The sequence below is a fragment of the Martes martes genome, assembly GCF_963455335.1.
Source record: "Martes martes genome assembly, chromosome: 9".
NCBI classification, from domain to species: Eukaryota; Metazoa; Chordata; class Mammalia; order Carnivora; family Mustelidae; genus Martes; species Martes martes.
The window spans coordinates 1,608,474-1,634,034 of NC_137896.1; the positions used below are offsets into that span (position 1 = coordinate 1,608,474).

Consider the following 25,561-nt stretch of genomic DNA (forward strand, 5'->3'; position numbering starts at 1 on the left):
GGGGCGAGGGGGCGAGGGGGCGGGGCGGGGGGCGCGGGGGGCGCCGCACCGTGGGCTCGCCCGCCCCGCCGTGCCCCCGCGCCGCCCCCGGGCCCGCCGCGCCGCCGCCCCCGCGCGCCCCCCGCCCCCGCGGCCGGGTCCCAGGCGACGGCCCGCGCGCGGCCCCTCCGCGCCCCGCGCCCGGCCCCCCGCCGCCGCGCCGCCGCCCCCCGCGCCCGGCAGCCGGTGGTTCGGCCCGGCCCCGCCCCGGCGCGCGCGCACGTCCGCCCGACGCCGCCCGACGCCGCGGACGCCGCCGTACGTCCGCCGACGCCGCCGCACGTCCGCAGCGCAGTGCGGGGCGGGGGGGGCGCGCAGAGGCGTCGGGAGCGGCGGGCCGAGCGGCCGTGAGTGTGCGCTTTTCCCGGCCGCGCCGCCGCCCGCGCCGCCATGAGCTACGACCGCGCCATCACCGTCTTCTCGCCCGACGGGCACCTCTTCCAAGTGGAGTACGCGCAGGAGGCCGTGAAGAAGGGCTCGACCGCGGTGAGCGGCGGCCGGCGGGGAGGGCCCGGGGCTCGGGGCTCGGGGCCCGGGGCGGGGAGGGCCCGGGACCGCCGTGCCCACGGCCCCCGTTGTCGGCTCGGGCGGCCTGCGATGGCCCCAGCGGCGGTGGCGGGACCCGGGAGCCGGCGGGGTCGCCGCGGGGAGCGGGAGGGGCCCGTTGGGGAGCCGCGGGGGCCGGGGCGGCGGGCGGCTGGTCCGGGGAAGCCTGCTGGCGCCGCCCGCCGGGGCGGCCTCTCCGGAGGGCGGCTGCGGTGGGCGTGTGCTGGCCGGCGGCCTCGGGGTGCGTGCGGAGCTGCGGAGGAGCCTTCTTCCCTCGCGTGGTTCGGCGTGTGTGCGCGGCCCGGGGACGGCCATGTTGGCGGGTCACCGCTGCGCGGGCTTGGGCCCTGCCCCTGCCCCTCCGGCCGCAGAGAGGTTCCGGGGCTGGGCACCGAGCAGCAGGGCGGGCTCGTGGCGGGCTCAGGGGGCCCTTTGAGGATGTGAGCAACTGAGGGGACCCGTACGGGGAGGTTCCCGGTTAGGGAAGGGGACTGTCCTGGCGGTCAGGAGCCGGGGCAGCGGGCTGAGTGTGTCGGCGGCGCCGCTCCCTGCTGGGTCTGCGGCTGTGCCGCGGGGAGCCGTCCACCGTGTCGGGCAGTGACGTCTGAGCCCGAACTTGCCATTTTGATCATTGCTTGAAATTTAAATCCCGGACGTCTTTGAGACACTTCTCGGCTTGCTTCTTGGTCAAGCCGTATTATAAGGGTTTTTGTTTTGTTTCTTACCATGTGTTATTTCAGAGGCTTGAGCCAGAGCAGAGAGAAAGTACACAGGACGCTGAACTGTGAAGTGTTTTTCTTTCCTGAATCTGTTCTGAAATTAAGGTCCAAAATCCATCTTGGGGCTTGTCTTAAGCTACAGAGCCCTGGAAGAGGAGCTGCTTGGGACTCTCCCCCATCCCCTAGTACTCCCTCAGGCCAGCCAGGGTGGCTGGCTTGGCTTATTCCTTCCAGCGTCTCTGGGTCTGGTCTTCCCCCACCCCCACCCCCAGGGAACCTGGAAGATCGCGGAACACAGGAGAACGGGCCTCAAAATGTGAAACACAGGGGCGTCTGGGTGGCTCAGGTGGTGATCTCAGGGTCCTGGGAAGGAGCCCCGAATTGGGATCCCTGCTCAGCGGGGAGCCTGCTCCCCCCACCCCCCATCTGCCTCTCTGCCTACTTGTCATCTCTCTCTGTCAAATAAATAAAATCTTAAAAAAAAAAAAAAGTGAAACAGTGCTGACAGGTATTTCTCAACTGTGGGGGCAGGGGGGGATTTTGCACCCCAGGGGTCATTTGGCAGTGGGTGGAGACATTTTTCTTTGCCTGAGACTGGGAAGTGCTACTGGCTGAGCTCTGGGGTAGAGGTAGGCGGGGCAGCCCCACCTCAGAGAGTCAGCCAGCCCCAATGCCCATTGTACCCCCGCTGAGAAATCTCCAAGCAGAGTCTTACTGGTCCCATTCCTCTGCTCCTGCCCTGACAGGGGGCAGTCAACTGGTCCTTGGGCATTTTCCCCACATTTTTAATTCTCTCTCTTCTCTGCGATGTGTGCCATACACAGAGCAGTTGACTTTCAGGAACAACTGTAGTCTTCCTTCCACCTGACAGCTAATCAGGCCTTCCCCACAGTGTGCACATCAGTGTGTCACAGGGTAGGAGGGAGTAGGGTGAGTGTATAATTTCACAACTACAAAAACACTGCTTTCAGAGCACCTGATTTGAATGTCAGAATTTCAGACTTAAAAGTCTTTTATGTGACTCTCTGATACAGCAGTTAGTTATCATATTGTAACGGAAACTGTCTCAGTATGTTGAAGGCACAGGACTGGGCACCTCAGTCATGCACCTGGGCCAGCTCTGCCAGAACCGGGTCAGCATCCGTGATCTGCAGGGTGTGGTGTCTAGCCACAATACCACCTGCTTACCGCCCTGTCCCTGCAGGGAGAACCTCTAGTCGTAAGTACCGTGTTGATTTTTACTGAAGGTTGGCGTGCGAGGAAAGGACATCGTTGTTCTGGGCGTGGAGAAGAAGTCCGTGGCCAAACTGCAGGATGAGAGAACCGTGCGCAAGATCTGTGCCTTGGATGACAACGTCTGCATGGCATTCGCAGGTGAGTCTGGGGCCAGTGCCCCATTTCTTAGAGGTCAGTAAAGATAAGCCCTTTCAAAGCCATCTTGGTGGGTTTGCTCTTGGAAGATACGTAAATTGGTAAACTAAAAATGGTTTTAAGACAGTAGATTTAGACTTGGGGGGGGGAGAAAAGCTTCATCATGCTTGCTTATTAGGGCGCCCTCTGGACCAAGGCCTGTGCTGTTGGCAGCATGTGACTGGATTGTAGTAACAGTCTCGAGACAGTCTGGCTTTCCTGCACCTGCTGTGGGGGTGTGCGGGGTGCTCTTGGTGTTCCTCCGGCTTCCTGCAGTCCTTCCTGCTGGCCCACTGTGGGAAGATCCCAGTTGACCTGACGAAACTAGGGATTGACTCGCTTTGTCTGAGCTGCTCACAGAGGCTGATCATTCCACCGCCAGTCACCCAGATGACCTCAGAGCTGGGTGTCAGGAATGGTTTAAGCTCGGCTTCTGTTTGGTCACATGACCTGGGCCGTCCTCAGTTGGAGAGGAGGCCTGGGTCAGGCAGCATTCTCTGCCATTGCAGGGCTCACCGCTGACGCGAGGATAGTCATCAACAGGGCCCGGGTGGAGTGCCAGAGCCACCGGCTGACTGTGGAGGACCCGGTCACTGTGGAGTATATCACCCGCTACATCGCCAGTTTGAAGCAGGTGGGCCCCCTGCCTGTGGCTCAGCTCTGCTTACAGAGCAGTCCCTGCTGGGTCACACGGTGTTCTGCCACAGTAGCTCGTGTTAACCGTGTGTCAGTGTTTGCACGTGTCACTTCAGGGGAATCAGAAAACTGCACTGACTTCATGCACAGTCCTGCTCTTTATTCCTACAAGCGTAACTTCTACGGCTTAGCCACTTTGCTGGCATTCTTCCGTTTAGTGGATGGGATGGTCCAAATTCATGTTTCTGGAAGGAAATGAGGGTTTTTGTCTCGAAGTCCTGCATGACTCGTTACCCAGCACCTGGGAGATGCTGAACGCCACCCCACCCTGTGGTGAAACACTGGTCATTTTAAAACCAGCTGTGTAGCTAGAAGTTTGTCTATTGTCAAGTACTTCCAGTGGCCTCGGTTGTGCTCTGTGATGCAGTTCTGGTCACAGGTCTCGCTTTCACGTCCTTCCAAGTAAGAACACACAGAGGGAAGGAGGACTGCTGAGTGCTCGGGCCTTGGCTCACTCGTCACTTGCCTGGCAGATAACGTGAGAGTATCCCCATCCCGTCCCCCAACCCCTCAGGGACGGCACAGCTGCTTCAAACATTGTGTGTGTTGCTAAGGGTCGGTTCCAGGGGCCTTGGACTAAGAAGCATTAATGTGCTCCTTTTCCCACCAGCGCTACACGCAGAGCAACGGGCGCAGGCCGTTTGGCATCTCTGCCCTTATTGTGGGTTTCGACTTTGATGGCACCCCCAGACTCTATCAGACTGACCCCTCAGGGACATACCACGCCTGGAAGGTGAGTCCCTGACCAGACAGAGGGTCTTCGGGGGTTCTTGCCAGTAAAGGAGGTCACAGAGGCCTTTGGAAGGTGCTAGGCCTCCTGGTGGCTCAGGGTGGCCTTGTCTTCCCAGTGCCGGTGCACACATCACGCTATGTTCTGTTTCACGGTATTTCTGCTGGTATGGGAGCAAAGAACATGAAACTTGCTGTTTAAGGGGCGCCTGGGCGGCTCATTGGGTTAAGCCTCTGCCTTTGGCTCAGGTCATGATCCCGGGGTCCTGGGATTGAGCCCCGCATCAGGCTTTCAGCTCAGTGGGGAGCCTGCTTCCCCAGCTCTCTCTCTGCCCGCCTCTGCCTACTTGTGAGCTGTCAAATAAATAAATAAATAAAATCTTAAAAAAAAAAAACAGGCCGTTTGAGAGGAAGTTCAAGGATAGTGAGGTGTGGGGATATACTGTATAAAGTAAAATTGCCCACGTGTTGTCAGTGATGAAGATTCACACTCTTGGTGAGGACATTGCAGGTCTGACATTGCAGACTGACTCCCCGCTGCCCGGTAACCATAATCTTACTCTTGGTAAGGATCAGTACCGATTCCAAAAAGCCTTTAGGAAGAGGAAGCCATGGCTGTGTTCTTGGGCTGGCTCTGGGTTGTTGTACTTTGTACCATATAACACACATTTCTGCTTCAGGCCAATGCCATAGGCCGGGGCGCCAAGTCAGTGCGTGAATTTCTAGAGAAGAATTACACTGATGAAGCCATTGAGACCGATGACCTGACCGTGAAGCTGGTTATCAAGGCCCTCCTGGAAGTGCGTTCGCATTGGAAACCTGGTGCTTGGGGTGGGCAGAACAGACGGCCCAGAAGTGGGTGGCTGGTGTACCAGCGACAGGAAGGGAGGCGCTGAGAGCCTCAGGGGGAATGCTGGTCCCTTAAGGGCTTGTTCTGGCTGCCCGCTGCCCCGGTGCTCTAGCGACTCCTCTCCGCAGCCGCAGCAGGCAAGGACCAAGTCTCTGAGAACTCGTCTGAGAGCACGCAGCTAGGGAGAAGCCGAGGCAGGACAGGAACCACCAGGTGTGGACTCTGTGACTCAGAATCCTCCCTCAGCCTTGCTGGGCTCCTGCTACTGCTAAGGTTGAGGAATTAGAACTGGGAACAATGGCTAGGGGGCACGGGGCACGGGGCTATGTCCGCATTTGAGGTGTTGGCCGGTAAAGCCAGAGAGGCCGGGGGTGGGAGGGAGCCAGAAGGCTGGGCTAGGGGCCAGCTGTTGGGGCTCAGTGGCAGGGAGAGCGGGGAGTATAGCTGCTCTGTGGAAGGGGCTGCAGGAGGCAGGCGGGGGGTTGGGGGGATTGCCCTGCAGTTAGAACGAAAGCTTCAGGGCTGGGGCTGCAGGGTGTCCTGCCCTTTCCTCTCGAACAGCGTTTGAGGCATTTGCCAGAGTGGTGTGGCCTTGAGGAGGGAGAGGTGTCTGACGCTACTCTCTCTCTTCCAAGGTGGTTCAGTCTGGCGGCAAAAACATTGAACTGGCTGTCATGAGGCGAGATCAACCTCTCAAGGTAATCACTAAGTTTATTTGCTGTCTTTCACTCTGGAGCATTCCCAGCGATGGAGGGGACAGGGACCCTGGTCCTGCGGCTTGAGTGCTAGGAGGGAGGGTCTCTTGGCACACTGAGAAAGTGTTGGCAGCCGGGCGGATTTGCTTCTGCTTTGCAGTCGCCTACAGGCAGGCTCTGACCGTTGTCACCTGGCTCAGGTGCACCCAGCCTGGTTTTCCTGTAGCAGCAGCTGTGAGGCACAGTCTGGCCAGAGCCCAAAAGTTCCCTCCCCAAAAGTGGCATTGCTGCTCTGGGGCACCTCGTGTGGCTTGGGGGTAACCATGAACTTTCTTTGGTAGATTTTAAATCCTGAAGAAATTGAAAAATACGTTGCTGAGATTGAAAAAGAGAAAGAAGAGAATGAAAAGAAGAAACAGAAAAAAGCATCATGATGATGAAATCTTGTAGTGATTTTTAAATTCAGATCATGGATGATTCTTGAGGATGTGTAGGCATTTGCATTCCATTTATTACTGTCCACGTGTCCTGCAATAAATCTGTGTTTGTTAACCTTTTCGTAGAGCACCTGTGTCTTGGCGCAGCTATGGCCGCTCTGTAAAGTGGACCCTTCCCCTTGCTGTCTCTGAGCGCTGCCCTCAGCGGGAGCGCTTCACACTCCATGTCGCCGGACAAGCCACTGTGCTGGGCAGGGGGTGTCTGCCTTTCGGGTCTGTGAGTTGAGGCAGCTCTAGGAGGGCACGCAGACTGTGACAGCTTCTGTAGACGGGCATGTGGCGTCTCACTCGGACACATCCCCCCGTTAGAGGTTCTGACCAGACTGACCTCGTTGCTTCTCACAGACCTGCACTCGGTTTCCTAATTTACGCAGAACATCGAGGACAAAAGCAAACAGCACTCCGTTTAAGTGCTTGAATTCAAAATTCTGCAGAGTAGCAGCTTTGTTCAGAACAAGTCCCGTGTTTCTGGTTTGTAGCAGATCCAGTCATGATGTTCCTAAGCTTCCTGGTGCTGACGGCCCCCTGCCCGCTCTCACTGTAGCCAGTGACGACCCTACTTTCAGCCTTGGTCCTGGTCCCGGCTGGGTCTGTACCAGACTCTAACCCCCTCTGTCCGCAGCTTTGCGGCTTCAGAGGAGGCTCTGCTACCAGGCCTGCTGACATATCCCCCGTCTCCCTGCGCCCCGAGGACATGACATAAAGGGCTCTTCACGTCTGTGGACTGGTTTCCCTTCCAGCCATGTTGTCAGGACTCTAGGGCTCGGCTCTGCACCTCAGTCTACAGCGTCTCTTGCTGAGTTCTCACTGAGTGACACATACGGGTTCTCTCTTCTAAAAGGAATACAAAGGCCCAGGTAGGTTTCAATAAAGCTCCACATGAAATACGTAATTCTCAAAATGTCAGCTTCAAGTTTTGATAGCAAAATTAGTCACAGTGGTAAACTGACTTGACTACATCTGGATTCGCTGACAAATACCGGCCTAGGGCAACTGCTGAGTCCCCTACTTTGTTTAGAACTTGCGCCCTGGGCACCTGCATCCAGCACGCACGCACGCTACAGAAGACTTTCATTTCTTCTTGGCCAAGAATGTTCCTTGTCTGTGCCCACCCCCTTCAAAGGAAGGTTGCCCAGAATCTGTTGAAATTTTGGAAGTGACAACGGGGTCCCGACATGGCAGACTGACTCCCCGCTGCCCGGTCCTGCTCGGGGCCCGATGGAACCCCAGGCAGGCATGGCAAGACAGGGTGGGCCTTGGGCCTCTGACGCTGCTTTCAAAGTCAGCCAGAAACCCAGGCCAGGCACGCGGGCTGCTCTTACACACGGTGCTGGGGTCAAGGCCTGTAACAGGCCTGATGGCACCAAGGACAGGCAAGCTCTGCGGAGCTCGGAGGCCACGGCAAAGCAGCAAAAGGGCGGCTTCTGAAGCAGGTGTATCTGAACTGAATAAAAACTAGTTTGTGTCCCAAGTGTCTGGGAGGCAGAGCCAAGGTGGCCCACTGTGAAGTTGGGCTGACTCACACCTTCCTCCAGACCAGCGGTGAGCTCACGCAGGAGCAGCAGGTGTCCCCCAAGGTCCTACCAGCCTGAGGCCTGAGCAACATCTCCCGCCTCAGGACGGGCATGTCACACAAGATGTGACTCGGGCTGCAGAATCAACAGAACTATTTACGTTAAGAGCAGTGAAGAAAAAAGTTGTAAAGGTTTGCATGTTTATTTATAATTACAATTTACATTACTCCAACAGAGCAGCCCATTGCTATGTTCTAATTCTTAGCCATTAAGACCTACAAAAATAAACCCAAGCTTTTACAGTAACTGAATCAATACAGAACTAAAACCTTTATAGCTATTTAAAGGGGTTTAGTTACCAAGGTGCTTATGTTCAACACAGTGCCCTCTCCTGCAGAAGGGCGCATGCTTACACTACAGGTCTGACCCATTTACTCATGCAACGAATTTATGTTCCCCACCCACCCTCCACCCACTGTAAAACAAAAACGCAACTATTTACAATTGAGAAGAAATAATGTTTTAGGTCAACCGACCTTGCAAAAAAGACTGGCTCATTTCCAAGGGGATGAGACACTGAACAGTGGCCACAGTCCAATACTGACCGGCCTGGGTCTGGGTCTGGCAGGGGTGGGGCAGGAAGGACAGGGAGCCCACAGGTCCCCGGGCTTTGGCCCCGAACCCCGATTCCTATGGAAGCCAGGCTCTGAGCAACAGTTCCTAGCTTAAGTTCAGGACCACTTCCTAAGCCTCCAGGACTCCCCCTCTTCCCTGTACCCACCCCCCCAACCAACCAGCTCTCAACCTTGACATTGCCACTCTGGATGTAAGGGTTGTCTGGTTTGCTTATACAACATGATCTGTGGGACACCCCACTCTCCCTGCCCTAATGCCCACCCACCCCCACATGCTCCCATGCTGGCCCTGCCTGGCTCCTGAGACCCCCCACCTGTGGCCGTGGGGGTGCCAGGCCAGCAGCACCAGAGACCAGTTGGGTTAGAGAGATACGCACTTGGCTGCCACATTTGCCAAATGGGATTTGGTTCCATTTGAAAAAAATCAAAGCTGTCACAAAGAAAAGTCACAAAATGAGGATCAAGCTTTTGCTCCAAAACCTTTCTCCAAAATACCAGAACCTTAGAATCAGGCTGTGCACAACTAAAGAGGAAAAACAGGCCAAAATACCTCCAAGAGGTTACCCACGAATACTTCCCCCAAAACAAGTGGTTCTAACTCAGACCATGTCCAAGTTCAATTAAGTTCAAAACATTAGTAGTAGTACGGGAATTTTCCAAACTCGGTAAACAAAGTGACCCCCGTCTCCCCGGTAAGTGCGGCGTTTCCAACATCCTCAGACACAGCGTCGTTTCTGTGCTACTTCCATAGGCGCCTGTGAGAAGGGGACAGGACACCAAGTGAGTACGCTCAGCACACTCCACGAGGCAGCCGCCCCGCAGGAGCCAAGCACGCAGACTCCCAGGGAGGACAGAAATCATTTGTGCACATGCGGGACAGAGAGGAAGCTCCAGGTCCCAACCTGGATGAGGCAGGTCAGCTCCAGGCACACCTGTAACCCCCCCTCACGGCCCAGACTCACGGGGCACACAAGTCACCGGCAGTCCCGGAGTCCCTGCAGGCCGGGGCAGGGAGGCTGGGTTGGGACAAGTGTCCTTGCTGACCACGCTCTGACAACACCGGGGCCTGCCCTCCCTAGGAGGCTCCTGGGTGACTGGGAGGGTCGAGGCCCTCATCCTGGCTCTTCCTGGAAACCAGAGCCAGCTGCTCCGGGCTCCTAACCTCTTCCTGCAGAGAGAGGCCGGCTATCGGGCCCTCCCACCCCAACGCTCTCCCTGCAAAGGGCCCAGAAACTTCCTTCCCTCACTCACCTTGGGCGGCATCCTCACACCCTGCCAGTCCCGGCTCTGTGGGAAGTTGGGTTGCGCCGGGTTGTACCGTTGCCCCTGCCCCCTCGAAATCCACCCCTGAAGCTACGGCCACGAAGAAACCTTCCTGACACCCCAAAGGTCTCTGTGTTGAGCTTCCGCTCCTCAGCCCACGTAGTCCGCCTGGAACTGAAGCACAGAAGGGGGCGTGAGACCAACGGCAGTGGTCCCTGCTCACCCCTCTCCGAGCCAGGCCCCAGCCTCATGTAGCCCAAGAGGGAAGAAAGCCCGACCGGTGGGGACTGCTGCTGGAGTCAGCAGAGGGGGTGACCCGGTCCCGGCCCAGCAGCCCCGGAGCCAGCGCCACAGCCACTCCCAGCCACATCTCCAACCAGGTCTGTTTCTCACGGGCCGGGGCCGCTTTGGCATCAACTCTCTCGCCTTTACCAGTGAAGGCGAGCAGTGAGGCGAGGCAGGGCCCCTGTGGGCTCCAGGACCCAGAGCAGGTAACAGACCCCTTCAGACAAGTGAGGAGGGGGTTGGGCTAGATGAACAGTGTCTCCGAGAATGTGATGCTCACGCTCCGGGGGCAGTGGGGACATGGCACCAAAACTGCACGCTCTCCCGCCGTCCTTCACGCCGCAGATGCTCTGACACCCACCTCAGTAGCTCAGGAGAGGAGCCCGGTGTCTGTTTCCAGGCAGCTCACGGGCCATGCACCAGCACTGAGCTCCTGTTCTATGGTCCCCCAGGCCTCACTCAAAGAACCAGCAGCTGCGCCCTTCAGCCCCCCAGGCCAGCAACCGAGAGTCGTGCTGGTTCTCCCCACATGCTGTCAGCATACCCTGTCTGCTCCCCCTTCCACGTGCATTCGGAAGCCGAGCTCTCCCCTCACCCGCCGCCACCACCTTATTCCCAAACACTCAGACTACTGCAAAAGCCTTCGGAGGGGCCGCCCAGCCGTGCCCGTCCCCACCTTCAGCACGCCAACGGAGAACGCCGAGGCGTCAGACGGCATCGCCCCCCAGCTCCCCTCCGACAGCTGCCCATGGCTCTCCCTACCAAGCCCCCCACGCACATGTCCCCTTCATCCCAGACCGACTAGCCCTGCCCCGGCAGCCTGTCCACAGCAGCTTCCTCCCCCGCCCCCCCCACCCCCGCAATGGCTCCCAAACACCACATGCGGTGAGATCGCCACATTCAACTGACCATTACCCTCCCGCTGCCCAGCCTTCCCCTCCCATTCCCTGAGGCATTTCTATCCTAGACCTGCTCATGCTTTTATCGGTTTTTCCCCTGCCAGGCCAGAGACGTGGGCAAGTCAGGACTCCCAGCTTGCTCTGTGCGGTGCCTTCGCCGCCCAGCAGTGTGGCTGGCGCTCCGGACTTCCACGCTGTGCCCATCCCACAGACTCCGTTTACCACTCCGCTCACTCACACGGCAGCATCCAAGCACCAGCTGCATGGCACTGAAAACGCACGACAGGGTCCCCAGCCTCCAGCAATCAGACAAAAGAACTCCCCCCAAAACAGAACCCTGGCTGGCTGCTTCGAGTAGCAAGGCCTCGGGCCCCCGGGGTCCACTGGGAACCAGGAACGGGCCAGGGCGAGCTCAGCTGGGGAGGGCAGTGCCCACCCCAGCTTTAATGGACAAAGGGGCTGCAAAGTCAAGACAGAAGTCGACTCCCCAGGTGCCCGTGACTGCCCGGGGTTTCCAAATTGCCACTTGCTGGCACCACTAGGATCGAGGTGCCCATGTGGCACCACTAGGATCTTAGAACGGAGGCTGGTCTTCACGAGAGCAGGCCCCGGTCTCAGGGGGTGTGAGGCAGAACGAGGATCTTCCTGCCAGCCCATCCAGGCCTCGCGAGCCCTGAGCCCCGAGTTCTCCCCTGGCCCCCTGACCTGGTCTTGAGCTCAGAGGAGATGTTGTCAAAGAAGGACTTGGACTTGTCATAGTAGCAGTTGGGCCCCAGGTGGTCTTCCTCAGCCGGAGCCTCGTCACTCTGGGTCACCACTGCCGAGTCCTTCTCGTCCCCCTTCTCGGCTTTGTCATCTGCACGGAGAAGAACACACTGGGATGCTGGGAAGTGCACCAGGCACCCCTTCTCCCGGAGCAGACCCTCCTGGCAGCTGTCCTCAGGCCTTGGGAGCGCTGCGGGAGGGTGGGGGGCGGCCTTCAGTGTTAACGGAATCTCCTCCTCAAAGACTGATCCTGTCCACCCTGGGGCCGCACGGTCTGCTCCCCCTCCCCCAGCAAGCACAGTCCACCCGGGGCCCCAAGGCTCCTCCGCTCCTTCAGGACTCCTTAGGGGGCGCCACTTCCACGCTGGCCAGCGGCCTCACTGTATCCCCCCGGCCCTGCCTGTGTTTCCTTGACCTGCTTCTACAGATGCTCCTGAACAGAGAGCAATTTCCAAATAACGACAAACACCTTTAAAATTCAGTTTCTTCTTAAACTCTTTGTCCAGCTCCTCTCTGTTGAACTGGGCATTGGCGCTCTCAAAATCAAAGTCGCCTTCAAACTTGATTGTGTTTTCTTTGACATTAGTCGGGCGGTTTTGCCCTCTGGAGCGATTCCTTGTTCGTCTGTTCCCTGTGAGAAGGAAGGAAAGCCACGGCTGGTGAGCCACCAAGCCGACATCACTCCGTGTGAGATGGACGACAAGGAGGGAACAGAGCACACAGAGGCAGATACTGAGCCCCAGCACCCCCTCAGACCGTCACCTAGAGATAAGGCGGGGGGCGGTGCAGGGGAAGCAGAGCACACCTGGACAGGGCGAGGCACCCCAGAACTCAAGGGGCAATAGCTGTTACCTGATCTCCTCCTCTGAGGCCTCCTGTTCTCGTCATTCACCTGCCCTTGACTTGGCACAGCTGCCGGCTGGGCTACATCTAAGGCGCAAAAGGGAAGAGTAAGGCGAGCGCCTACAAAAGCGGAGCCCAGCGGCGGAAGCAGGGTGGCACCACCACAGGGGACATGCAGCAAGGGGAGACCCTGCAAAAGCACATGGTGTTTAGGATGGGGACAGGGATCGGTGCTGTTCAATTAAAAAAAAAAAAAAGAAAAGAAAAACAAAAAGAGAGAAGAGAAAAAGCAAAAGAACCCCAGGAAGCAGTGTGCCGCTTTGAGAACGCGAAGCAAGCCCCGGAGGACGCCGTGTGCCAGTACCGCTGCCGCTCTTGCCGCCGGGCTGCGCGGGCCGCCCGCCGAGCTGCACCCCCGCGGGGCCCTTGCCGGGTAACAGCTTTTTGGCGTTCAGGTTATCAACAGAACCAGTCTGCACAGCCTGCTCCACCATGGGGCTCTTGCCGACTGGGACGGATGGAAAACCGGCTCCTGAGATGGGAAGGGAAGGAGGGCTTAAAACCAGAGAGGAGCAAACCTCACACCCCTCTGGCCACTCCTGCTGGGCAGCTTGCCAGGCAGTTGAAGGTAACCGCCTGGAGATTCTCCCGATCCCAGCCAGGCCCCCCTGGACCACCCCCCCCCCGTGTCTAGCCGGGCAGCAACAAGGCCAGTTCACCCGGGAGCCCTGAGCCCCAGGACCCCCAAGCTACAGACCGCGGAGGAGAGAACACCCCGCCGACAACGAACACCCCCAGGCGGTTTAGAAACAGCTTTCCAGGGCAGGGAGGGGGACGCAAAAAAAACAAAGGAACGAATCAAGCTTTCCAAAAACCACATAAGCTCTAACCCCAAGGGGGCTCCGTGGGTTCCAAGATGCCGGCAAATTCACCATCTGAGAACTTATTTCATCCTACTCCACTCTGGACAAGAACCGTCCCAGTTCAGGATCTTGGAGTACACACAGTGATCACTCTTTAAATTGCAGAACACTGTTGTTTCCGCTTGAGGACTAACAACACTGGAAAGGGCGCTGTGATAAAAGCCGACTACAGAGAGCTAAGCCATCAGGAAGAAACGAAGGCTCCCCGGCTGCCCCCAGAGGCGGGCGCGCGATGTCCATTCCTACCACGCCGCAGCCCCGAGCTCCGAGGCCGAGCCTCGGCCGGGGCCCACCTCCTCTCCTCGCTGCAGTCTAAGGGCGGGGGGGGGGAAGGGGGGGGTGCTGGGTGGAGGTCCAGAGCTTTGACACAGAAAAACTGAGCCCTAACCACAGCAGTGACTACGAGGAGAGGCGGCCCGTCACACGTGAAGACCGGCTCTCCCACCTTTCTTATTTTCCACGTGGCAGACACTAAGGTAACACCTGTGAAAAAGTCCCTTATGACCAGCACGGAAGCTGCTCATGGCCCACTCCACGACAGGCGCCGCGCCAGAGCAGCCTCCCCAGCCTGCCACCTTGCCCAGCAGGGCCTTCCCAAGACCCAGACGGACTGCTCCTGCCACACTCTAACTCCAGGGCGCAAGACGCTCAGGCTCCTTTGCTTTTGAGAAAAGAAACCAGTTAAAGCCATCCTGCCTTAGCAGCAATTTCATGCAAACAATCCGAAGAACGACGAACCGTCTGATGTCAACTTAACCGAGAAAAAACATTACTGCTTCCACCACCCGGACACGCCGGCGTCCGTGCAGGAGCAGAGAGCGGCACAGGCAGAGTAACAGACTGACAGCAGTCGGGCGCCGCAGCGGGAGCTCCGGGAGCCGGCCTGGACCGAGCCGCCGTGGTGAAGGCAGGGCTCCTGTGCTCGACGTCAAACAGGCAGGCACAGGAATCTCAGCTCTCCGTGAAATGAGAGCATCAGGAAAGGTCAAGAGGCGCCACAGCCCAGCTGAGACAGGGGGTGCACACGAGCATTAAGAAGCTGGTCGCTACGCCCACACCATTCGCCTCGTCGGTAGCTCCAGCGAGCCTCCCGGTTCTGCAGGGGCTTCTCATTACAAAGCTACCCGCAGGCCCCTACGGCTGACCGATGTGGCACACGGTTCCCAGAACAACAGGCGAGTTCCTCAGGGACCCTCCCCTGCGGTCTCACCCGGCAATCTAGAGCACATCTGGAGCCAGCAGAAACCCCAGGGAAGGGCTTTCTGCGGAGACCACCATGTCTGGTGGTCTCTGTGCAGGTCAGAGCAGACCCTGGGCCCAGGAAGAGTGAACAAGTGCTTGGTCACTCCTTTCCAATCTCTTCTTTGAAATGCTGGGAGGCCGTTAATACATCATGACCGCGTGTTCAATCAAACGCAAGCAGCTTAATCGGCCGCACGGGCTTGGCTACAGCTACTGTCGCTCTGGGCTACTGGTTTACCCCCTTGCTCTCAGGACGGCAAGACAGCATGCAGCGCTCCCGGACTGCCGTTACCCTTGGAAGTGAGCTGATGTGGTTCTGAGGACATGTCAAGCTCTGAGGCGGGCTGTGGAGATGGAGAAGAACTAGGGCTGGAAGCCGCGGCCGAGGCTGGAGGGCTCACCAGCTTCTCTAAAAGACGGCAGAGGAGAGAAGAGCAAAACAGAAGGTACACAGATAAGTAATGAGACACTCGTCCTGTGTCTAGCAAGCTTGGAAAGAGCCAAGCAGTCTCTCGCAGGACACGTGGCTCACACAAACCTACTCTAGAAACACGCTGAGCCAGGCTGAGAAAGGCACCCACACCGGAGCGGCAAGCGAAACAACTTGGTTAGAAAGTGACCCAGACCCAAGAGCCAGCCTACAGGGCCCGCTCGCAGCCCTGCGCCCGAGGAGCAGACTGGCGACTCCGGGGTTTGAACACACGGAAAAGTTGCGTCAAGGGCCAGGCAGACCCTCGCTCTACACGTGCGGGAGAGAACCTCATTCCAGAGTTCGTTCGCCTTTGGGGAAATAACTTTTGAGCAAAGCATGGACAATACGATGATTATAACAGGTAGGTGTTGATGTAACTTTTGCATTTACAAGCTTGCAAACGTGCCTATGGTTAGAACTCATCTGTAATCACGCATAACACTTGTTTCCTATTGAAGCAAATATATCATGACTTCCACCCAGACCAACGTTTCAAACGGATTTTGATTTGAATCATCTGTTCCAAAACTCAGACTGCTAACTCTTTTGCTCTCAGCTGAGGAGCTACTACGTGTTCTAGCCAGCTCAAGTCGCACCGAGTAACGTACTAAGCATGCGACACAAGCAGAGTATCCCAAGGACAGTGTCTCCGCCACCAGGGTCTATGGCCCTGCCTCCCGGAGGTCATGACACGAGCAGTTTACCAGATAGAAACAGGTTACTCACCTAGACCCAGAGAAGCGGCGTATTGCTGGCTAAGCAGAGAGCTGGCAGCCAGCTGGCTGTAGGGTGGCATCCCTCTGAAGGGGCTGTAAGGCACGTGTGGCTGGAAGGAGGAGGCCGAGCCCGAGCCCAGGGAAGACTGAGCAACGAGACACACAGATGAGAGCAACGCAAGGCCCCCCCATCACCCGCCTGGAAAGCACTGCTCAGATGGGGAAAGGCAGCCAGTTTGTCAGCCTGTATTCCTGGAGGCGGGGGGGCGCGCAGGGAGCACTTCCAGAACGACCAAAGGGGGCTCAAAGCTGCCTTTCCCACATGCCATACCCAACACTCCCTGTCCAGGTAACTCGAACCTCCGTTTCCCCTAACTCAAGCCCTCTAACGACGCCCGCTGTCGTCAAGTAGTCTAGCTTCTGTACGGGTGCACCATCCTCGGTTTGGCCCTGCCCCAACACACAGGAGTACAGCCACGTGGTTCCCAGATAAGCATCCTTTCTCCGGTCCTCACACTTTCAGGGACACTGCTGCCTGTTGCTCCCAAAAGGCCCCTTTGTCCCTTGGCGCCTGGCTCAGGTACCTGACTCTTCCGAAGTCCCTGAGAACTCTCGCTGCAAACCTTTCTTAAGTCTGGCCTGGGGCTGCTCCTCTTGTCCCCAGAACCCGCCACACCGGCTCCTATCCTCCAGGGAGCACCTCCTATAGTACTGACTTCAGAAGAACCAGGGAATATTTAAATTCTAAGTCAAAAGAATATCAATCTAGGTTCCCTAGTAATCCTAGGCAAATTATGCCTCAATGGGAGCTCCTGGATGGCTCAGTCAGTAAAGCAACTGCCTTCCTGCTAGGGTCATAATCTCTGGGTCCAGGGATCTGCCCCGCATCTGGCTCCCTGCTCATCAGGGAGTCATCTTCTCCCTCTCCCCAGGAACCCCAACCCCGCCATGCTCTTTCCCAAATAAACACATCTTTAAAAAAATCAAATAAGAAAATTTTAAAAGTTACGCTTTAATACAGCAGGCAGGTGTATACTACAAGAATTGCAAATTCAGGGGCACCTGGGTGGCTCAGTGGGTTAAAGCCTCTGCCTTCAGCTCAGGTCATGATCCCAGGGTCCTGGGATCGAGCCCCGCATAGGGCTCTCTGCTCAGCGGGAAGCCTGCTTCCCTTCCTCTCTCTCTTTCTGCCTCTCTGCCTACTTGTGATCTCTGTCTGTCAAATAAATAAATAAAAATCTTAAAAAAAAAAAAAAAAAGAATTGCAAATTCAGTGTCCCAAAGCACTGGAAATTACAACCTGGACAGTGTCGAGAGAGCAAGTCCTGCTGTCCCAACCCAAATCTAGTGACAAACGATTCCCCTAACACCCCAGACAAGACTGGACCACCAGCCCCTTCTCACACAAGTGGAGTCTCCCTCTACAGCGCACACTACCGTGTGCTGAGCTGCGGACTTCTTGTAGGAACACCAACAGCCCACACAGAAATTAAACCACTTTTCGCTAAACGGCTATTCCTCAAGCGGAGCGCTGCCGCCAAACAGAGGACACCAAGTTCCACCGGGAAATCTGCGCCTCTCGAGGCCGTGCCCACGGCAAAGCAGAGCCGCACACTTACTTGAACAATAGCAGGGTCCTGCGGGAGCGTGTGCTGAGCTTTCGGAGGTTCACACACAGTAATATCTTTGATGTCGCTTCCCCGGAAAATGATGTACTCATAGATCTCCTCTCTTGGGGGGGCCGGCCTATCTGTGGGACGGTCTTCAGTACCAAAAGACCTCACTTCGGAGTTGAGAGAAAGGAGTGTTAGCTGATCGTCCTCGGCCAAGGGCGTTCCCTCCAGCCTCTCCACGGGGCTCTCAGGCATTCCACGACTGGCCCGGCCCCACACACCATCCACGGCACGACGTCTGTGGTCTACCTTCCGACAACTCCCCCACCCCCCCAATTTCCAATGCACAGTACCTATAAGACCCCAGCTGGCAAGACTCCAAAGGTTCTAGGTCACAAAGACAACAAGTTAAAGACATCTGAGCCTGACAGTCCCGGGAAGTTGAACACTCTCAGGTGTGAACACAGGAGGCCCCGCGCCCCCAGCAAACCAGGTCAGCTTTGCAGAGCACCCGTTTACACCCGCCTTCAAGGATCAAACAGCACGACAGCTGCTTTTTTCCTGAAGCCTCACCCCACGTCGTCACCCCTGGGAGTGTTTTGCCGGGAGAGAAGCCTGAAGGTTGTTCCCCTGGCCTTCCCACAGCCTGCCGGGGGAGGAGCTCTCACAGACACACCAGGAGCAGCGGGCCCAGAGCCTGGACCCACAGCACCAGCGTGTGTGCCCCAGAGCCTTCCTGGCGGCGTGGACCCTTACCAGCCTGGATTAGGGTCTCTCCAAGTCTGTCCTCCTTCAGTCCGTGGGGCAGAGCTGGGCTGGAAGCAGCCTCTCCCTGAACTGAGCACAACTCCCGCTAAGGACCAGACACCCCGGGCCTCAGTTTCTCCAATGAGAATCTCACGCAAACACGCCCGGGTGCCAAGAGGACACGTCAGCAGACACCCCAGTCTGTAACCCCGAATGCTCCCCTGGAGCAACGCAGTCGGTCTACCCCAGAGCCTGGAGCCTACGCTTTAGGAGAAATTCCCAGAGAGCCGAGCGAAGGCCGGGCGCTCCCCCTGACCAGCAGCGAGCGAGCCGAGCCCTGACCCCTGAAGGCCTAAAGAGACCCCGGGAATGAACAGGGCTTCCGCCGACCCGGCGCACTCAGCGCTTCTCTCTAAGAGGCGAGGAAGGACACTCGCCATCTTCCCTGGAGGGTGAAGACAAAGAAACTTTGGAGCCGCCTCCCGCCTCGACAGGCTGGGAAGAGATTGCGGACCGCTCTGGAGCCCAGGACAGCCTCCTTCCCCCGCGTCTCCGGGTGGGGGGGGCGGCGGCGGCGGGCCGGCCGAGCGCTCGCAGGGGGCGCCGAGCTGCTCAGCGAGGCCCCGTCCCGGCGGGAGGTTCCACGAAGACGCGCTGTTTGTTCGGGCTCGAGGCCGCAGCTGCTTAATAGGTTCCAGAAGGGCTCGCGGGAGTCGTGTTCTGGGGAGGCCCCGGGAGCCCCGGGACCCTCGCCCCGCCCCTCCTCCGCGGGGACCCGGCTCTGCGCGCCCGCCGGCCCCCCACCTGCAGAGGTGGGCAGCGCGGGGGAGGGGGCGGCGCGGCGGAAGCCGGACCCGCCCCCCCTCCCCCCGCCGCTCCCCTCCCGCGGGCTGGGCGGGCCGGCGGCGCACAATGAGCGGCGGCCGCGGCCGGGGGGGGGAACCATTGTGCCGGCCGGGCGCCGCGGGGGGCGGGGAGGCGGGCGGGGGGCGCCGCGGGGGGCGGGGGCGCCGCGGGCTGTTGGCGGGCGGGGGCCGGGCGGTTGGGGCGGCCGCGGGCCGCTACCTTTGGCGAGCGCCACGGTGGAGTTGTCGGTGTCGATGGTGTAGAGGATGCCCTCGTAGCGGATCTGCGCCTTGGAGATGAGGCTGATCTTGCTGCCCAGGTACGGGGTGCCCGAGGAGCCGCTCATGGCGGCGGCCGCCCGGCTGGGCCCGGCCCGCTCGCCTCCGCGCGGTCGCCTCGCCGCCGCCGCCGCCCGCTCCTCCGCCTCGGCGCCTCCTCACCGCCGCCCCACGGGCCTGCGCTGGGACCAGCGAGCGAGCGGCGGCGCGCGGCCGGGGGCTCTGAGGGGAGCGCGGGGGAGGAGGGGCCGCAGCAGCCACATCCGGGGCCTCACGCCGCCACGCCCCGCCCCCGCACGCTCGGCGCCCATTGGCTCGCCGCGCCGGGCTCCCTTTAAATATGGCCGCGCCGCGGGCCTAGGGGCGGGCCCGCCCTCCACGCCTGCGCAGCCGGCGCCGCCGGCGCCGCGGGCCCGGACGGGCTTTCCCCGGCTCTCCGCCCCTCCTCAGCCGACTCCCGGCGGGCCCTGCGCGGGGTGAGAGCACGAGACCCGGCGGGCAGGCTCAGGGCTCGGGGCGGCGCGGGGTGGGGAGGGGAGGCGGGGAAGGGGTGGGCGTCGGGAGGGGCGGAGCGCGCGTGCGCGTGCCGGGAGGGCGGGGCCGGCGGGCGGAGGGGCGGGGCCGGCGGGCGGAGGGGCGGGGCCGGCGGGCGGAGGGGCGGGGCCGGCGGGCGGAGGGGCGGGGCGCGTGGGCCCTGCCGGGTAGCGGGGCAGCGAGCCTGCGAGCGGTGGACGCCCGGTCAGGCATCTGCCCTGCGGAGGAGGCCAGGACAGCTTCTCCTGCTCCGGGCTGCAAGCCGCCCGGCCGGGGTACGCCCGCCCCTTCTCCAGCGCCCGCGGGCCGGGGTCCCTGCGCGCGACGCGGAGGCGGGGCTCGGGGTCTCGGTCCCGCGCGGTGCAGGCGGGGGGCCGGGCGTCCCTGTCCCGCCGAGCGGAGGCGGTGTTCGGAGTCCCTGTCCCGGGAGGCGACTGCGGGTTCCGGGTCCCTGTCCCTCGAGGTGGACCCGGAGGGCCAGGAGTCCCTGCCCGCTGAGAGGAGGCCGGGGCCGGGGCCGGGGCCCGAGGGGAGGCGGGGACCGCCCTGTGGGCGCGGGGCGCGGTGGCAGCTGCGGGCGGGAGCGCTTCCGGCGCGTCAGCCGCTAAATATAAGGTGCTGAGCGCGGCGCCTCTTAATCCTCCCTCCCCCACACCTGCGGCGGCCTCGCGCCCCTTAAAATACATCGCAGCCCGCCTCCAGCGCCTCGAGGCCCCGCCTGGCCCGGCCGGCCCGGCGTCCGCCCCCGGGACGCGGAGCGGGACCTGGCTGGCCGGCGGCTCGGCGCGCACGCGGGTCTGTCGGGCGCCCTCCTGACCCGGCCCGGCAGCTGCGGGGCCAGTGTCGGGTCCCGCAGGAAGGTCGGTGGAGGCTGGCCGGCGTGTCGTAGAAAGGAAACAGGGTCACCTAGAAAATTCCAGAACATCCCCCGCAGGGGACCGCTTACACGTGTGACTGCTGACCCGGGGGGTCGGCCAAGATGTAAAGTGTGTCTCTTACCGGGAGTGTCAAGCAGAGGAGCGACCCGCTGCAGAGAGCGTGACCGGCCGCTGCGACGGGCCTCCAACTCCCCTCCTCTGGTGGGGGAGGATGGAGACCCCGCAGGGGACAGGCTCCTGTCAGCACCCGGTGACATCCAGGTGACATCCAGGACCGGAACCGTAATGGCTTTGAGAACAGGGAGCAGCGAGGAAGGAGCAGATGTGGAAGAGTCCTCAGGAGGCATCTGCGGAGACTTACCGGTGCGTTTTAGAATCGGTTCTCCGAACGTGAGAAGATTGCACTGGTGAGGAGGGTCACCGCTGCGGAGCTAGTCTAGCCCCGCTAGGAGAGATCTCTGGGGATGGGGGTGTCCTGTTCCTAGAAGTGAGATGGCACTCTCCCTTAGCCAGCCTTTCCTGGGGGTGCACCTGTCCCGAGCCGCTGCCACCCCAGGTCTCCTGACTGCTCCCCCCAAACAGCCGAGGCCATCCTCCCCCCCACTTTGTGGGTCTACAATATGACTTGCCAAACGTCACAGATTCTCTGTCTCCCAGATCGTGGTGTTTGGAGCCACAAGCTCTTTGGGGTGGAAGTGGGGATGCAGTCTTCACTAACAGGAGTTGGTTCTGTCTCGGGAAAAGAGAGTTAGACCTGAAGCCTCAGGACCGGGGCAGGGGCGGGTGGAGTTCCGGGGACCCCTGAGAGCCTGCCAGACCCCTTGGTGTACAAGTACGTGGTTCCCTGAGGACATTAGCTGTGGGGCAAATGCCCAGGCAAGGCAGAGGCTAAAAATACACGGGGCGGACAGGTCCAGGAATGCTGGCCCTACTGTTCGTTCCTTGGTGTCTTGTCCAAAGTGGAGGACGCTTGCAAAACGTTGGAGAAGGAGAGCAGTTGCGATGGGACCTAAGCCTGACTCAGGAGGCCACTGGTGCGGTTTGTGCCCCAGGGTGGGGCACACCCGTTCAGTACATCCACCCTAAAGAGGTTTTCACGGTGCTTACCCACTTGTAATCACCAAGCCTTACACTCGTGCGCCAGGGGGACAGAGATAGCTGAGAAGCTGGGAAATCCTGAGCAGTTGAAACTCACTCCCCTAGTTCCTCCGTTTCCCAGACAGAGACTGTAGCTGTCCTGCCCATCTCATTGGTGGCTGCGAGGACCCTGGCAGGTGCCAGGAGCCCACGCCCTGGGCCCACCCAGTAGGAGAATGGGTGTGCCGAGGACCCCGGAGGCAGCTAGTGAGGCTTCCGCTGCAAACGTGAGACGCTTACTAAGCGCCTACTGTGTGTACGTGGTGTCTAATAAGGACAGGTGTGACGATGCGGCCCTGGACATTGCCGTGGGTTCCATCACAGTCTGGCAGGTTCTCCTGCAGGAGAGGCACTTCTCAGAATGTCACTGTTCCTCTAATGTCCCCTCGAGCAAGAATGAGCCCCACGACCGTGGGACATGTAGGTTTTATTGCTTACCAGGAGCAGAACACAACGGGTGAGTTGATCCAAAGATACGTCAATAATATCTGGCTCACGGAGCAAAAGTCAGGGCAGCGGCCTGAAGTGTGGGAGCGCACCAGCAGGGCAGGACCTCGCCCAGCCCCTCCTGTCCTGCACTGGGGAGGGCAGAGGCTCACCTCTGAGAGGGCCCTGGCCCAGCAGAGGGGAGGGAGCTGAGGGATCACAGGTGGGCTATGTGGGGAAATCAGGGCTGGCTTTGAGGCTGTTGCTTGCTAGGAGGTCTTGTAGGTGGGGAAAGGGGCACAGGGAGGGAGTGTTCAGGGCTCACCTGTGTGGCTGCGGAGTAAAGACAGGAGGGGGGTCTTGTTCTTGCATCGCCAGGGACACACTCCCTACAGTTTAGCCCCATCTCTGTGAATCCTGTTGGATCCATTGCCTCGGCCCAGGGCCCCACGTGGCTGTTTTCTCTGGAGGTCCCATGAGCATCAGTAGGTGAAGCATATTGCTCCCCCTCCCCAAACCCTTTTCTGCCTGCTACCTCCCCCCTGCCCCCAGCTGTGCGCTCTGGTGTGAGGGAGCCAGGGCTGGAGAAGAGAAGGACGAGGCAGACATCAGGATCCAGACCCCACTGAGCAGCTGGACCCACCTTTCCCATCGCACTAGAGGAGGGCCGAGCAGACGTGATGGAAATCCTGGAGTGGAGCTGCTCCTCGGAAATGTAGAGAGAACCCTTCGAGGTTCTGGAACGGGATAGGGCACCAGAGGAGGCTGCAGGTGTTTGTCCCCTTGTGGTGCTCAGCCCCACTACTGCTGCAAGGGCTTGGAGAGTCTGGGGCCGTGGCAGGGGCAGGGGCACGTTCCTGGGTCTCCACCGGCCAGGCCGGTCAGCACACCTGGCTGGAGCCCGGCCAGCGCCTCCTGGCTGTGGTCTCTCCGAACGTCTGCGACCTCGTCTTCCCAGTGAGAGCGTGGTTCTGGAACCTACCTGAGAGGCTGAGGACAGAACGAGCAGGGAGCTGCTCGTGCACCCGGGCGCCTCCTTCCCCCTGCCAGATGTTGGGGCCACTGACCGTGGAGCCACCACCCAGAGAGCCCTTTGCAGCTGGCATCGCTCGGCGTCGTGCCTGCCTGGAGGGGGGCTCGCCCCTCTTTGTCCAGCTCGGCTTTCAGGGGCCGGGAGCAGGCCCAGGGCAGGGAGCCTCCCCGGGCTGCCTGCCGGCCCCCTGGACCTTCCCTCCAGGCAGTTCCCAGGGGGAGGAGAGAAGGCATGACCAAGTCACCAGCGCCATGGCTGAGGCAAAGAAAGGGGATGTGGAAATGGAGAAGGGGAAATGTAGGGGCCCATGCGCTTGGCAGTTCTTTTTATTTACCAATAAAAGATAGTTCTGAGGACCCGGTGGGGATGCACGTGTCTGCTCCCCAGGGGACAGGCACCGGGACGTTTTCACAGTGAAACTGGAAACCAGCCGGCCCGCTGGCAGGAGCCTGGATCTTTGATGGCAGCCTGTTTCCTGCTGGGAGATTCCGGGGCACCCGGTGTGAGCAGGCCTCGGCCGCACAGGCAGGGGGCAAGAGAGACACGGAGAACACAGGGCCCGACCCCCGGCACGGGCAGTCACAGGTGGGCTGTTAGGGTGGCTGTCCCTTGGGGCCTCATGGCCAGGAGGAGCCTGGGTGGCTTTTGGGCGCCGGCCACTGCTGCTGGTTACACAAGGGTATTACGTTTGTGGGCTTCCGTGGGGCTGACCACTCATGACCCGAGCGCTTTTGAGCCCCTGTCCGTTATAGCTGGAAAGAAGGTGAATACCGAGTGCCTTGTTCCAGGGCCGCCCACCACAGCCAGTGTGGACCGAGCTGCCCGTGCCACGACCAGTGCCTTCGGGCCATGCATCCCGCTTCCGCAGTCCCGGCCCAGTCCTGGAAGGTGTGGATGCTCCACCCGCACAGCTGAGGCAACCAGCCTGGGGAACGTGCCCGGCCGGGGCCCCACAGCCAGCAAGTAGCCGGGCTGGGACTCAGACAGGTGTCTCAGGCTGCTGACCTGGACACTCAGCCCTGAGGGGCAGGAACCCGCAGGGACCTTCGTGCTCTCACCCTTCGAAGCGCCTCTGATACAGACCGCCTTGAGGCTGGAGCTGGGCTTTCGGGAAAGCAATTACTTCTTCAGGGCCCTGTCCTCTCTTGACCTCGTGCAAAGGATGCAGGACCCAGCTGAGGCAGTTGCCATGGTAACGCACAGGCTTCCCCGGGAGCATCCTAGGGTGCCAGCTCCGAGTCCACTCCAAGGCTGGGCACTGGTCTTTGTGCCGGGGGGGAAGAGCTGCGGCCCCAAGGATGAGGTCATGGAAACAGAAGCGGTGTGTGCGGTGGAGGGGGTCGGGAAAGGCGGTCCAGCCTCCCACAGCCTGAACTCCCCGGACAGTGCTCCACGGGCCGACCCGAGGGTCCCTCGGACACTTACTGAGATTCTCACAGCCCTGGAAAAGGCTGGAGTGTGCGGGAGAAAAGCGTTTTGCCAGGAATGTGGGCATTTTTACTTGTGTTAAGGTCTGAGGTGGTGACCCTCTAAACCGCTCCTCCTGTTGTAGCCTTAGCCACCCTGACCGCGAAGGCTGGGTTCCTGGACTTGGTCACCAGACACAATGTGTACGAGGAGCCTGTAGGTGCGCACGCGGACGCGGCAGCACGTGGGCCGGGCTGCGGCAAGGGCTGCACTCCAGAGGCGGCTTCTGGGGACAGAGCTGCCTCCAGCCTTCCCAGCAGGTACCAGCAGCTAGACTGGGCGATCGGCGCCTGAAACACATGTTCCGTGGCTCACGTTGCTCCTCCGGTCGCAGACGTACGGGAATACGTATCTGTCTTTGTCGAGGCCTGGGACACAAGTGCCGCACTTGCCTTGGGACTCTCGGTGGGTTTGGGGGCAGAGTGTTTTCACAACTGGCGTTCGGCACCCACTACGGAAGCTCAGGGTGCGCGTTCGGGAATCTGATCTCTCTGCCACCGGCTGGCCTGGAATTCATGCCTTATTCATTTGTTTGTTTAAGAATGTTACTGAGACATAACGTACTGTAACGTTTGCCCATTTCAAATGTACGGTCCAGTGGCGCTTAGTAATAGTACAGAGCTGTGCGGCCATCAGCATATAATTCGGGATCATTGCATCCCAACCCCAAAATCTCTGCCCACTAGTAGTCACTCCACAACCCCCTCTCCCCTGAGACCCCGGCAGCTACGGTGGGTTTGCCAGTCCTGGAAATCTCACTTCAATGAAATCCGACGCTCCGCGGTCTTACGTGACCGGCTCCCTTTACTGGGCCTCCTTCAGAGACCTTCTCGAGGCTTATCCGCGCGGCGGCAGCGCTTGTCA

The 25,561-nt window shown here is 59.9% G+C and overlaps 2 protein-coding genes and 1 long non-coding RNA gene across 4 annotated transcripts; 2 read left to right on the forward strand and 1 right to left on the reverse strand.

Moving 5' to 3' along the window:
• Nucleotides 1–272: 272 nt before the first annotated feature.
• Nucleotides 273–6,249, forward strand: PSMA7 (proteasome 20S subunit alpha 7). Its single transcript, XM_080812699.1, has 7 exons — nt 273–525; nt 2,552–2,678; nt 3,224–3,348; nt 4,021–4,143; nt 4,820–4,939; nt 5,625–5,687; nt 6,026–6,249. The coding sequence occupies exons 1-7, from the start codon at nt 430–432 to the stop codon at nt 6,116–6,118; spliced, it is 747 nt and encodes a 248-aa protein (XP_080668825.1). The 5' UTR covers nt 273–429; the 3' UTR covers nt 6,119–6,249.
• Nucleotides 6,250–7,866: 1,617 nt separating this feature from the next.
• On the reverse strand, nt 7,867–19,436 carry LSM14B (LSM family member 14B). Of its 2 annotated transcripts, XM_080812811.1 has the most exons (10): nt 19,164–19,436; nt 17,358–17,521; nt 15,749–15,884; nt 14,843–14,959; nt 12,750–12,917; nt 12,395–12,472; nt 12,012–12,173; nt 11,483–11,633; nt 9,582–9,767; nt 7,867–9,085 (listed from the first exon to the last, which is right to left on the reverse strand). In XM_080812811.1, the coding sequence occupies exons 1-9, from the start codon at nt 19,288–19,290 to the stop codon at nt 9,596–9,598; spliced, it is 1,275 nt and encodes a 424-aa protein (XP_080668937.1). In that variant the 5' UTR covers nt 19,291–19,436; the 3' UTR covers nt 7,867–9,085; nt 9,582–9,595. The 2 variants fall into 2 exon arrangements, with proteins under 2 accessions (XP_080668937.1, XP_080668938.1); XM_080812812.1 differs by lacking the exon at nt 14,843–14,959.
• A 2,648-nt stretch (nt 19,437–22,084) lies between these two features.
• LOC308349650 lies at nt 22,085–25,561 on the forward strand. Its single transcript, XR_013967478.1, has 3 exons — nt 22,085–22,228; nt 22,576–23,815; nt 24,019–25,561. It is a non-coding gene; the product is annotated as an uncharacterized lncRNA (long non-coding RNA).